The sequence below is a fragment of the Felis catus genome, chromosome D4 (genome assembly GCF_018350175.1).
Source record: "Felis catus isolate Fca126 chromosome D4, F.catus_Fca126_mat1.0, whole genome shotgun sequence".
NCBI classification, from domain to species: domain Eukaryota; kingdom Metazoa; phylum Chordata; class Mammalia; order Carnivora; family Felidae; genus Felis; species Felis catus.
Genome location: NC_058380.1, coordinates 1,066,905 through 1,080,971, shown reverse-complemented (window position 1 = coordinate 1,080,971; position 14,067 = coordinate 1,066,905). Strand labels below are relative to the sequence as shown.

Genomic DNA, 14,067 nt, shown 5'->3' with positions numbered 1-14,067 from the left:
GCTGACAGATGGCGGGGCAGTGCCCCCACCCAGCCCTCCCACCTGGGCTGGTGGCTGGGAAGGGCGAGGTGATGGGCAGGGATGGGGGGATGGGTGTGGGGGCTGACCGCGTGCCAGGCAGACGACTACAGAGGGGCTCCAAGTGAGAGGTGTGGGCTCTGGAGAGGCACGGTGGGAGGGAGCAGGGGAAAGAGAGGAGGGACCTTCTGGGGAGACGGTGAGGTGGGGGGATGTTGGGGGTGGGTGCTGAGGGGCAGCGGGGGCTGGGGCAGCCTGGGGCAACCTGGCCCCGGGCTGAGTGTGGGACACTGAGAGCCCTCAGAGTCAGCCCCGCCAGCCAAGACACCACAGGGTCTCAAGTCAGAATCATCCAGAAAACATTCCCAAGGGAAGCGACAAGACTCCAACATTTAATGTTGAGCACCTTTGTCAGGCGAAGGTAACTTTCTTAAAAAAGTATAAATAGTGAAAAATAAACATTTAGAAAAGTGGGGCCCCCTCGGCAGGCAGGCGGGGTTCTTTGGTGGGGGCAGGGTCATCAGAGCCCTCCCAGGTCATCTGTGAGGAAGGCCAGCAGGAAGCGGCTGACGTGCCTGTCGACGATGATGGGGGAGAAGCCCAGGACACGCCGGGTCCCCGGCAGCACCTTGGGGTCTGGAAGACAAGGTGGTCTCAGGCACTGCCACCGACGTGCCTGTGCAGCCCCGCAGCCAAGCGGCACGGGGCGTCCCTGCCAAGTGGGCCTGTGCGGCACTGGCTCCCCGTCCACAACTGTGACAGGCCCGGTGTGGCCAGGCAGGGACGGCAGCTGCCACGCTGGGCTGCGGGCCCCCGTCCATTTGCCAGGGCTGTGACCTGGGGGCCAGAGGTGGGCACCCTACTCCGGGCCCCACACAGGACAGGGGCCCCCAGAGCCCCGGCTGCACCCTGCCTCCCGCCAGGGGCTGTCCCCCTCCGACCCCTGGGGGTGGTGGAGCCCCCATATCCCTCTTCTTCCTGTGCCTGCAAACTGGGCCCCACTGCCGTCCCACCACACAGGCTAGGAAATTGAGGCACAGGGAGGCCAGGTGGCTCGGTGCTTGGGCCTGGCAGGCGGCACCCACCTGGAGGGCAGCAGTAGACGAGGAGCGCCAGCCCCGCGGCCAGGCCGAGGCAGGCCAGGAAGGCCACGGGTCCTGGGGAGAAAGGGGGCATGTGGGCACATGGCCGCCTGAGCCCGGACGGCGGGCGCCCCAGCGAGCACCCTGGGGCCCAGTCAATGGGAAGGCAGGACCGAGCCTGACTCGGAAAGGAGAAGACCCTGAGGCAGAGACGGAGCCCTGGGTGGGGGACAGGGTGGGGGACGTGGGAGGCCGTTACCCCTGTCACTGAGCTCGCGGCCCACGGTGCCGGAGTCTAGCTCTGTGCAATCTGAGTTCTCTGGAAACAAAATCACAGGGCTCGGTTAGTTGTGGGCCGGCCAGAGGAGGGTGGTCGCCCCGCCTGCAGGAAACCAAGGGGCTTCTCAGGCTCCTTCCCTCCACCCCCGGAACCCCTAGGCGGGGCCGGACCAGGCTGTACACACACCCACCCAGCCTTCTGGGCCAGGCGTGGCAGAATGAGCACCAGGGAGGGAACCGTGGGATCAGCGTCACAGAACCCTGAGTTTTGGATCTCCTTCTGTCCACATCCTGAGACCCCGAGGGGCATGGGTAGGGGGCATCGCTCCGTGCGGAGGCAGGCACCTAGCGTAGCATCCCAAGTCTGGTGCTGTCCATACGAGGGCAGGGCACACTCTCTCCCAGACCTCCCCAACCGGCCACCTGCTGGTGGCCCAGGAGCCTGGAAGGTGCTTGATGCCCAGCCAGACTGTGGGGCCCCCCAGTGGCTGGTGTGACACACGGGTCCTGGACCAGAGCTCATCCTCAGGTCAGGGACACCTGCCCTGGGGTCCCAGCTGAGCAGTCAGGGTGAGCCACCCTGTCCCTCAGGCCTCTGGCTCCCCATCAGAAGATCGAGGGACACCGGCCCCTCCTCCAGGGGACCAGGGCACAGAGGTCTCAGGCCTGGACTGCCATCCCCACCTGTGTCTCCTCCATCCCCACGTGCAGCTCAGAGGGTCCCTCGGGACTCACGTGCCTCTTGAGCTCTCGGGCAAAACCCTTGAAACCAAAGCGCGCATGCCTCAGACCAGCCACCGTGCCTGACATCGTTCTACAGAAACGCCCACATTACGGGGATCCCCCCGCCCCCGGCCAGGGCACCCTCAGTTGTGGGCACGACCACAGTTTCTGCCACGGGAGCACAGATACTCAAGGCCGGCACAGCCGTGAGCGGCCCCCAGCCCGCAAGTGACGGGCCCCAGGGCACCAGGCTGGAGGGAGGGCGGAGCCACACCCGCCAGACGCCTCCTCCTGTGTAACAGCAGGCACGCGAGATGCGGCAGTGTCCGCATCCGACAGCTTGCTCCTGTCTGGGGGCGCGGGGGGCACACTTACGCAGGGCCAGCCGGCTGGGCAGGCGGCTGTGCAGGGGCTGCGCGTGGATGTACAGGGCCCGGTAGAACTCCTGGCAGTCCCGCTCGCCGCTCCGCTGTAGGTGGCCCAGCAGGTCACAGAGCCGCACTCGCAGGGACGCCTTGGGATTCCGGAACTGGGGGTGGAAAGGGTGCGTGGAAAGGTCAGGCCGGAGGGGCAGGGCCGGGAGGCTGGGGGCTCTGGCTCTGCCCTGGGCTCCAGCTTCTGTATCAGAGGGGCCCCTGCCCGGGGTGCGGCGAGGGCGGCAGCACAGAGCACCCAGAGGAGGCATCAAGTGCCACTAGGGCCACAGCCCACCCACGTGGCGCCCAAGCCGGTGCTGTGGTCACAGCACAGCCACTGGTCCTCCCTGTGGAGCCCCCTCCCTGTGGAGGCCAGGACAGGTCATCAAGAAAGACAGTGGTGACATTGTTCCAACTGTTAAAAGCTGACGGTTTGCCATGTGACTTTGGCAGGTCATTTTACACCTTGGGACTCTGTGTCTTCACTTGTAAAAAGGCTACAAGGAATCAAGGAGGTGATGTCCTAAGTAATAACTTCTGGTAGTTTATAGTCAACAGGAATGTGACTCAAGGAATTTAAAAACGGAGGGCTAAGCAGGAAAACAAAACAAAATAACCCAGAATCTTCTGATGAGTTCATGGAGAAATGTATGGTTCTAAAGGTCAGTGAGCCGGCAGGTGGCATTGATGCAGGACCTGGAGGCTGTGGCCTGGTGCTGCCACCTGGTGGCAGCATACCGTTCCACTCAGAACCAGAGTGTAACAGAAGCTGCAAGTGGATGGTGGGAGCCAGAGAAACCAAGGAGCAGAATAGCGTGGCAATGCGCAGGCAGGACTCTCCTTCTTCTTGTATAAACGTCTGAGACCTCTCAAATATTTATATAATAAACGTGTATTAGACTTTTAATTACAATAATAAGGTATGAACTCCACCCGTACTTTTCCTTTGCTGTAGACTTTCACAACCTGAGCATCTGAGCCAGTGGCAGGGCCCATGAGCCTTCCAGCTGTGTTGGGGGTCAGCCTCACTGTGCCCGGGAGAGGCCCCAAGCCCTGTAGGCAGCCCTGCAGCCCCGAGAGTGGGGCTCACTCAGCCACTCGGCTGGAGGGGGCCCCACACCCCAAAGCCCTGGCCCTGAGGGGGAGTCAGGGAAAGGGCGGCTCAGGAGAGGTGCACCCACCTCCCTCAGTGTCCACTTTTGAACCTTTGGAAGAGGCGGGGTGCGGAGCCCTGCGGCATTGGGGTGAGCCCGGCTAGCGCCCCCGCCCCCTCTCCCCTCCCAGGCTTGTCACATGCAGTGGCGCACTGTCCTGTCTCCTGTGATGCTTCCAGCGGCTCTGGAGGGCTGGCAGGCCCCGAGGACACAGGGAGAGACTGAGGCTCAAGGAGCTGGTGTTCCGGGCCCAACGTCACTGCCGGGAGTCAGGCTTTCACCTCCACTGTCCTTCTCCACCCCCCCCACCCCCCACCTGCTTTCTCCCAGCCCAGGGAGGGAGGGACAGGGAGGGAGAGATGTGCCGCCCCCCCCCGCCTCCCCCCACCCCAGCACCTTCTCTGCATCATTGTTGCTGAGGATCTGGGGGTAGTAGCGGTTCAGCTGGAGGATGATCCTGTCCACCTGCTGCTCACTGAGGCGTCCGTGGCCCATCAGGAAAGGCGTGTCCTGGACCAGGCGGTCACAGTAGGTCTGCTCTGAAATAGCAGAGAGCACGGAGGGCATGAGCCTGCACGGCCGAGGAGCGGCAATGGGGCCCACATGCCACCGGCGGCATGGCCCCCAGGCCCCCAGGCGGCACATCAGCTGTAAGCCGTCCCACCCGCGCAGGCTATGCACAGTCCGGAACCCCCGTGTCCTGCCGCCCCCCTGCCAGAGACGGGGTGCACTAGTGTGTGGGACCACAGACTCCAGCTCTTCTCTTCTACGCCTGAGAGCTTACAGCAGGAGATAAACTCAGGCCGAGTCCACTGTCCCTGGGTCCCCCCCCAGGGCCTGCTGCAGGGACACAGCAGCCTGGAGAAGGCCCGACCCTGCAGCTCCCACGGCTGCTGTTCCCACAGGGACAGGGGCGCAGGGCTGGGTGGCCTGTGCTGACATGGCCACGGGACACGTGAGCTTGCCCGGCCTTGTGAGGCTGCCACAAAGCAGACCGGTGTGCCCAGCCAGGGTCCTGGCATCACGGCATCACTGCCATGCCTTTTTTCCCATTAAGAATGTTCTTTAGAATGACAGGCCTTTAAAGCCCAGGGGCGGGTCAGTGGTTGGTGGGAGGCACAGGATCCCCAAAGAAGGGTGCTGAATCCCAGAGCATCCACTACGTGACCAGGTGCATCCCCCCCGCCCCCGCCCACTAGTGCCAGCCTGTCCCACTTGCTGGTGGACACGGCGGCTGGGTGAGGGCAGAGCTGCAAAGGAGGAGAGTTTTTGTGTGTGACTGGAATTAAGTTGATATCAATTCACATTAGATGGTTATAACTTTAGGATGTTATGTGGAACTCTCATGGTAGCCACAAAGAAAATATGCGTGGAATATCCACAAAAGGAAATAAAAAACGTTATTACAGAAAATCAACTAAACATGAAAGAAGGTAGTAATGGATAAAGGACAAAAAGCTACAAGACCTACAGAAAACAAACAGCAAAAATGCAGAAACAAGCGATTCATTATCAGTAATCGCAGTAATTAGTTTATTATTATTTTTTTTAATATTTACTTCTGAGAGTGAGAGAGAGAGAATGAGCAGGGGGAGGGGCAGAGACAAAGAGAGAGACACAGAATCCGAAGCAGGTTCCAGGCTCTGAGCTGTCAGCACAAAGGTGGACACAGGGCCTGAAATCACCATGGGATGATGACCTGGGCTGAAGTCGAGGCTTACCAATGGGGCCACCCAGGCACCCCAGTGACTGAAGTAATTACTTTAAATGTAAACAGATTAAGGAGTGCCTATCTGGCTCAGTCAGTGGAGCATGCAACTCTTGATCGCGGGATCATGAGTTCGAGCCCCACATTGGGTGTAGAGATTACTTACAAAATAAAAGCTCTCAAAAAAATAAATGTAAACAGGGGCACCTGGGTGGCTCAGTCGGTTAAGCCTCTGACTTCGGCTCAGGTCAGTATCTCACGGCTTGTGAGTTCGAGCCCCACGTCAGGCTCTGGGCTGACAGCTCAGAGGCCGGAGCCCGCTTCCGATTCTGTGTCTCCCTCTCTCCCTGCTCCTTCCATGCTCATGCTCTGTCTCTCTGTCTCAAAAGTAAATAAACATTAAAAAAAAATGTAAACAGATTAACAGACGCAGATTGGCAAAATGGAGTTTTGATATTGTGATTTCTAATAAGAAATATATATTGGCACAGGGCTCCTGAACCCCCTGGAATGTCCTAAGAGATGAGCCATGAAGATGAAGGTGTCTTTTGTTCCTAACGAGCCCCCTTCAACCTCATCTGGCCGTGTGCACGAGGTGACTCCTCTAAAGCCCCTAAATAACCACAAGATGGGACTGGTTGCCCGTGGAGCCAACCACATGAGGCTCAGAGGGGAGAGGGGCTGGAGGCCGAATCCATCACCAATGGCCAATCATTGAATCAATGACGCCTATGTAATAAAACCTGCGTAAAACCCCGAGAGGATGGAGTTGGACAAGCTTCCGGGTTGCCGAGCGCATGGAGGCGCTGGGGCGCCTGGCCCGGCAGGGACACGGAGGCTCTGGGCCCCTTCCCGAGTTCTTTGCTCTAAGCACCCTGTGTGTGTGGATGTTCACTTGTATCCTTCTGTGATAAATCAGCACTGGTATGGAAAGTGTTCTCCCAGATTCTGTGAGCTGTAGCAAATGACTGAACCAAAAGAGGGGGTCACAGGACCCTCGGTTTATAGCCAGTCAGTGAGAAGCCTTGTGACCGGGGTCTGCAGCGGGGATGGTGTACAGGACTGAGCTCTTCACAAGTGGGAACTGAGGCCATCCCCAGGGAGACAGCGTCGAGAGGTGAACTGTGACACCCCCAGCTGTGTCAGGGGACTGCTTGATGGAGGTGAGGGACCGCATACCTGGTGACCAGAAGTGCCAGGAGTCCTCAGAGGTATGAGTGCTGCGTGTAGGAGCAGAGGAGAAACAGAGTTGTTTGTCCTCTGAGGATTACAAACATATGATTCAACTATGAGCTGTCTCCAAAAGACTCAGATCCAAAGACACACACGGGCCGAAAGTGAAAAGATGGGAAAAGATGTCGCTGCGAACAGCAACTCAAAGAGAGCAGGGTGGCTCTGCGAATAGAAGCCAAGATCGACTTTGCATCAAAAACTGTTACAAAAGACCAAGAAGTACATCAACGTTAATAATAGAGTCAATTCACCAAGAAGATCTAATAAGCACATGAGCCAGGTATCAGAGCCCCCAGACAATAGTAAAGATTTAGTAATAATGAAAAATAGTATCAGTTGGAGATTTCAGTGCCACACTTTTATTATTTTTTTAATGTTTATTCTTGAGAGAGAGAGAGAGAGAGAGAGACAGAGCGTGAGTGGGGGAGGGGCAGAGGGAGAGGGAGACACAGAATCCAAAGCAGGCTCCAGGCTCCGAGCTGTCAGCACAGAGCCCGACGCGGGGCTCGAACTCACGAGCTGTGAGATCACAACCTGAGCTGAAGTCGGACGCTTGACTGCCTGAGCCACCCAGGTGCCCCAGTACCGCACTCTTAGTAATAGCCAGAAACACCACACAGATGACCAGTAAGGGAACGGAGGGTGTGAGCCACATGATAACCAACGAGGGCCAACACACCCAGACTGCAGTCACCCAACAGCAGCAGAAAATACAGGCGCACCTCCCTTTACCGCACTTTGCAGATACTGCGATTTTACAAACTGCGGGTCTGTGCCGAGCCTGCTCCGAGCAAGTCCACTGGAGCCACTTTTCCACCAGCATCGACTCACTTGGGTCTCTGTGTCACATTCTGATAATTCTTGCAATTCAAACTTTTCATTCTTCAAACCGTATTTCAAACCTTGTCATTATTATTACAATTGTTATCAGTGATTATGAGTTGCTGAAAACTCAGATAATTGGTAGCATTTTTAGCAATAAAATGTTTTTAATTAAGGTATACACATTATTTTTAAGACATAATGCTACTGTGCACTTGATAGAGTACAGCATAATGTAAACATAACTTTTATATGTGCTGGGAAACCAAGAAATATACTGGGCTTACTATTTTTTTTACTTTTTTTTTTTTTACTGGACTCACTTCATCGCAGTATTTGCTTTACTGCGGTGGTCTGGGACCGAATTCACAATAGCTCCAAGGTGGACCTGTACATTCTTCTCAAGCACACATAGAACATCCTCCAGGACAGACCATAAAACAAATGTGGCTACAAAACAAGTCTTAATGTCTTTAAAAAGGCTGAAATCATACAAAGGGTCTTTCTGATCACATGGAATAAAGCCAAAAATCAGTAACAGAAGGAAAACTAGAAAATTCACTTTTATGTGAAATTGAAACAATGGATCAAAGAAGAAATCACAAGGGAAATCAGCAAGTACCTTGAGACAACTGAAAATAAAAATACAACACACCAACACGTAAGGGATGCCATGAAAACAGTTTGGAAGACGACACTTAGGCTGTAAGTGCACACTTTACACCAGAAGAAAGATTTCAGATCAACAACCTAATGTTACACCTCAAGGAAGTAGGAAGGGAAGAGCAAACTAGACTCAAAATAGCAGAAGGGGAGGAAATAATAAAGATTATAGCAAAGATAACTGACATGGAAAATAGAAAAAACAAAACCAAAAACAAAACTGGGTTCTTTGGAAAGATCAACAAATTGACAAACTGTTAGCTAGACTTACAAAGAAAAAAGACTCAAATTACTAACATCAGAAATAAAAGTAGGAAATGAACTATCAATTTTACAAAAATAAAAAGGATTATAAAAGAATACTTTGAAAATGTGTAAGCCAACAAATTGGACAAACTAGATGAAGTGGACAAATCCCTAAAAACACACAATCTACCATAACCAAAACATGAACACAGAGAAAATCTCAATGGACCTCTAACTAGTAAGGAGATTCAATTAGTAATCAAAACTGTCCTAACAAATAAAAGCTCAGGACCAGATGGCTCCACTGGTGAATTCTACCCAACATTTAAATACCAAAACTTCCACAATTCTTCCAAAAAACATAGAGGAGGGAACACTTCCTAACTCATTCCATGAGACCAGCATTACCCTGTTACCGAAACCAGTCACAGATAACTACAAGAAAATTGCAGACCAATATCACTCATAAACACAGATGCCAAAATCTTCAACAAAATACTAGTAAACTGAATTCAGCAGCATATTAAAAGGATTATACACCAGAATGCAAGGGTGGTTCAACATAAGATAATCCATCAATGTAATACATTATGTTAATAGAATGAAGAAACACACACACGATCACGGTCATCTCAAATGATGCAGAAAGGCGTTTGACAAATGCAATATTCCTTCTTGATTAAAGGAAAAAAGCATTCAATAAATTTAGAAGAAAATTTCCTCAACATGTTGAAAGTCACATATGAAAAACACTCAGCAAATATCATGCTTAATGGTAAAAGTCTGAAAGCTTTTCCCCTAAGATCAGAAACCAAGCAAGAGGCCCACCCTCACTACTTCTTTTCAATGCATTACTGGAAGTTCTAGCCAGAGCAATTAGACAAAAAAAAAAAAAAAAAAAAAAAAGTTATTCAAATGAAAAGGAATAAGTAAAAAAAAAATTAAAAAAAAAAGTGGGGTGCCTGGGTGGCTCAGTCAGTTGAGTGTCTGGCTTCGGCTCAGATCATGATCTTGCAGTTTGTGGGTTCAAGCCCCGCATCAGGCTCTGTGCTGACAGCTCAGAGCCTGGAGCCTGCTTCTGATTCTGTGTCTCCCTCTCTCTCTGCTCCTCCCCACTCATGCTCTGTCTCTTTCTTTCTCCTTCAAAAATAAATAAAAACATTTAAAAAAATTTAAAAAAAAGGAATAAGTAAAATGATCTCTTTTTGCAGATGGCATGATCTTCTATCTAGAAAACTCTAAAAAGGTTAAAATTAATCAACAAATTCAGCAAAGCTGCAAGATACAAAATCAATACACAACAACCAGTTGCATCTCTATACACTAATAATCAACAATCCAAAAAAGAAAATAAGAAAACAATTCCACTTACAATGTCATCAAAACTAATAAAATACTTAGGAATAAATTCAACCAAGAAGGTAAAAGACTTGTACCCTGAAAACTTCAAAACATCCCTGAAAGAAATTTAAAAGATACAAATTAATATACCCTCTGTTCATGGATTAGAAGATTTAATGCCGTGAAGATGACAATACTTCCCAAAGTGATCTATGGAGTCCACACAATTCCTATCCAAACTCCAATGATGTTTCTTGTTTTTCATTCTAAAATTCATACAGACTCGTTTTTTTTTAATGCTTATTTTTTGAGATAAAGCACAAGCCTATGCATGTGGGAGGGAGGGGCAGAGGGAGAGAGAGAATCTTAACCAAGTTCCATGCCCAGCGTGGAGTCCTACATGGGGCTTGATCCTACAACCCTGGGATCATGACCTGAACTGAAATCAAGAATTGGATGTTTGGGGCACCTGGGTGGCTCAGTTGAGCATCTGACTTCGGCTCAGATCATGATTGCACCGTCTGTGGGTTCAAGCCCTGAGTTGGGCTCTGGGCTGACAGCTCGGAGCCTGGAACTTGCTTCAGATTCTGTGTCTCCCTCTCTCTCTGCCCCTCCCCCACTTACGTGTGCGCACTCTTTCTCTAAAATAAAAATTAAAGCATTTTTAAAAAATAGGTGCATTTGGGGGCACCTGGGTTGCTCAGTCGGTTAAGCAACTGACTCTTGATCTTAGCTCAGGTCAGGATCTCACGGTTTGTGGGATGGAGCCCCATGCCTGGCTCTGTGATGACAGCACAGAGCCTGCTTAGGATGGTCTCTCCCTCTCTCTCTGCCCCTCCCCCACTCTCTCTCTCCCAAAATAAATAAATAAACTTAAAAAATGTTTAAGAAGAATAAATGCATTTGTTGTGAGTAAATACTACCTCAATAAAGTTGATTTTTTCAAATGGGGTCATCATGTGGGAACAAGAAGGGCCCCTCCTAGATTTCCGCCATGGGGCCTACTCAACACACCATCTGTCCTCCTCACCTCTCTCTCCCGCTGCCACCTCCTCCTGGCTGGTCTTTTCCCTCAAAAATATGAATTTCTAACTTCTGGATCCTCCCAGGTCCTGAAAGTCGACCTGGCAGACGCACTCGCCAGCAGCTCCACCATGGTGAGGAAGTCACCCCCAGGGACACCAAAAGATCTGCCACGGCCACATGGGCAGGACTTTCCCGGTCACCTGGCGTCACCTCTCGTAGCCCCTCTGATCCGGCTGACGGCGTGTGCCCCGTGACCGGGCACTCTACAGGCTCTTTGCGTGCAGATCATCTTCATCGCCCCATCAGCTCTGCGGCTCTAGCAAGACCATCGCCCCCATTTCCAGATGGGAATAGATGAGGGACCTGCCCAAGACCTCAGCCACTAGAGAGTGAAGATGGAGGATGGAGCCAGGCACAGCTTTGTGGCATCCAAAGCTTTGTGGCTGTGTGAAGCCACTGCCTCTTGACATCCAAGACTTCCCACTCGCCTAATTAACGTACTAATTAACTGTGCAATTAGTGCATCCTGACCCCAGGCTATTCTGCCCAGCACTGCCTCTACAGCGTGTGCACTCGTGCACAGGGCAGGCATACAGCAGGCGCTCACTAAAGAGTTCTGTCAGCGGACCGCAGCCAGCACACTGGCGGTCCTCCGGCTGCAGCCCTAGCTAGGTGGAGTCTCCACCGCAGCAAGCATGAGTCACCCGGCACAGGGCACACACAGCCTGGGGCTGAAGCTTTCTGTGGTGGCTGGAAGCCGAGCAGGGAAACCACACCCAGATGGCCACACCCAGGAAGGAAAATGCACAGGAAACTTTGGTCCCGGGTCCTAAGTAACAGCCCCAGAAAGCTCTTGCAGGATGGAGTCGAATGTTCTGGCACAAACCCACCCGACTCTGCCAGCAACTTCTGCCAAGCCCCACCTCCCCACCTACTTGCTCAGCTGGTGCCAAAACCACAGATCCCCCAACCCCTTACCCCTGCGTGGCACTCAAGGCCCTGTGGGAGCTACCCCAGGTGCCTTCACCCCAGGTTCCTGAGCTGTCCTGCACAGCAGCCGCCCCCCGCCCCTGCCGTGGCACCATGCTGCCTGGGACACCTGCCAAAGGATGAGAACCCCGTCCCTTGGCTTCCGCCTGGCTAACCTGTACTCAGCTCACCATCCTCCCCTCAAGAGGCCTCCCTGAGTTTCCATGGCTCCCTCCCCACTGCAGTCCCCGACCCGCTCAGAATCCCCTCCCGTTTGGCCTCAGGTGTGGCGCTGAGAGGGCTCACTCCCCAGCACACCTGGGTCCACAGAACAGTAACAGCTGCAGTGACACCTGGCCAGCGTTGGCCCCGTGCAGACATATCGGGTCCAAATGCTCACCCTGCAACTTGTCATGAAGGCCCCAGAACCAGCACAAGGCAGACCCCCCCCAGTCATGGCACAGGAACAACGAGCCAAGGATTTCATCCCTGCAGCCTGGCAAAGCTGCCCGCACTCTCTGGGCCTCAGCTTCCTGCCCCCAAAATGAGGAGCTGTGACAGGAGGGATCTCTAGAGGCTCAGCGCTCAGACTTGGCTGCGAGAAAGGGGTTGTGGAGAGGCTCCCACGGGACCTTGAGGGGCCTGGGCAGGGCACAGGTCTAGTTCTGCCCCTGACCACCCAGGTAGCCTGGTGCTTGGCACCTGTCCAACCTGAGCCTTTATTTCCTCATCCACATAGAGACAATATCCTACATGTCCTTCTACACCTGACACAGGGCCAAGGGCACAGCAGGCTCTCAGAAAAAGCAGCCACAAATGAGAAGGGTTCTGGGAGATGACAGGCGAATAGGGTGCAGCTGGGGTCTCTTCTGACCTACTCTGGGACACTGGTGTCCCAGACGACACGAGGTACCAGCCCATGAAATCCTATTTGTGGGACTCCAGTGAGCACCGGGAAGAGAACAGGACCCTTGGGAGCCTCCCTGAGCCCTCTGCCACCCCGGAGGTTGGAAAAGTGGGGCCCTGGGGAGCAAGAACATTCCCTGACCATGCTGTCTGCCATGAGATCCCTGGCCAACCCATCTCCATCACCAGGTCTCTCCATCAGTGGAAGTTCCACACAACAAGGTGACCCTGCTCAGCTGGAACCAGGAGGGAGGTGGGTTCTGCAGTCCACACAGGCTCTGGGGGTTTGGCTGCACTTCAGACCCCACTCTGGGAGAATCTGGAGGGGGCAGGGCCGCCCTGCACGCAGCACAAAGCCCAGGGGGTGCTGGCTGAGTCTGTGTCCCCGGTTCTCCTGGGCCTGACCCCAAACAAGAGTCCCACTGGTACTATACACGGGTGTCAGGTGGCCAGGATGACACCCGCGAAGACTGCTGGTGCCCTTTTCACCCTCGCCTCCCCCTGTCAGGCCGCAGCATCACCCCAGCCCCTCGCCCACGGCCCCTCCAGGCTCCGACCACCGCCCCCGGCCGGTCGTCGTCCCGCCCACAGAGAGGCGGTCACGGACCAAGGTCACTGGCCGCTGACGCGAGGAGCTGCCGCCGGGGCAGCACAGGGGGGTCACCGCGGCCGCGCGCCGGTCCCGGGCTGGCAGGCTGGACACCCGCCCGGCCCGCTCTCACCTGTCATGGCGACGCACGGCGCGCGCCCGGCCGGGCCCGGCCCGTCCACTTGCCGCCGTCCACCCGTCAGGTCGTCTGTCCGCCGCCCGCCCGGTCCCACTCGCTCCGCCCCTTCCCGGCAGGCCCGCCTCCCGGCAGGCCTCGCCTCGGTCTCGGCGGTGTCGCCGCCACAGTCCCAAGTCGTCCCCACTGAGCCGGCCCTTTCCCGTTATGCTCCGCCCACAGAGGCAGCAGCAGCGCCGCGAGCGTCCCAAGCCCTGCCCCCGCTCGAGCCCCGCCTCCACCCGAGACACCTACGGCACCCGTAGAAGTTATAGGCCCCGCCCCCACTGAGCCGGCCCCTTCCCGTTATGCTCCGCCCCCAGCGGCAGCTGCGGCGCCGCGAGGACCCAAAGCCCCGCTCCCCACTCGAGCCCCGCCTCCTCCGGACGTTATGCTCCGCCCCTAGACCCGTGGCCTTGCCGCGAAGGTCCTAAGCCCCGCCCCCACTTGAACACCTCCCCCTCTGGCGGCACCTACGACTCTGGCAAGAGTTCTTGGCCCCACCCCTCGCTGAGGCCCTTCCATCCCGGGCGCTGCAGGCGTCTTCGCCTACGCGAGGGCTCTAAGCTCCGACTCCACTGAGCCCCACCCTTGCTGACGTCTGTTAGGTCGCTTCTACAGCCCTGAGCCATGCCCCTCACTGAGCCCGGCCCCGCCACCTAGGGGCCTTCTGAAGTCTCGAGTTTCCAACCCGCATAGGGTACAGGGTCCTCACAA

At 54.7% G+C, this 14,067-nt stretch overlaps 1 protein-coding gene across 3 annotated transcripts; it reads right to left on the bottom strand.

Annotated features, from left to right (window-relative positions):
• Window positions 1-389: 389 nt before the first annotated feature.
• CARD19 (caspase recruitment domain family member 19) lies at window positions 390-13,554 on the bottom strand. Of its 3 annotated transcripts, XM_023243201.2 has the most exons (6): window positions 13,309-13,554; window positions 4,069-4,211; window positions 2,478-2,631; window positions 1,360-1,419; window positions 1,104-1,175; window positions 390-654 (listed from the first exon to the last, which is right to left on the bottom strand). In XM_023243201.2, the coding sequence occupies exons 1-6, from the start codon at window positions 13,313-13,315 to the stop codon at window positions 539-541; spliced, it is 552 nt and encodes a 183-aa protein (XP_023098969.1). In that variant the 5' UTR covers window positions 13,316-13,554; the 3' UTR covers window positions 390-538. The 3 variants fall into 3 exon arrangements, with proteins under 3 accessions (XP_023098969.1, XP_023098971.1, XP_023098970.1); XM_023243203.2 differs by lacking the exon at window positions 1,104-1,175; XM_023243202.2 differs by lacking the exon at window positions 1,360-1,419.
• Window positions 13,555-14,067: the final 513 nt, after the last annotated feature.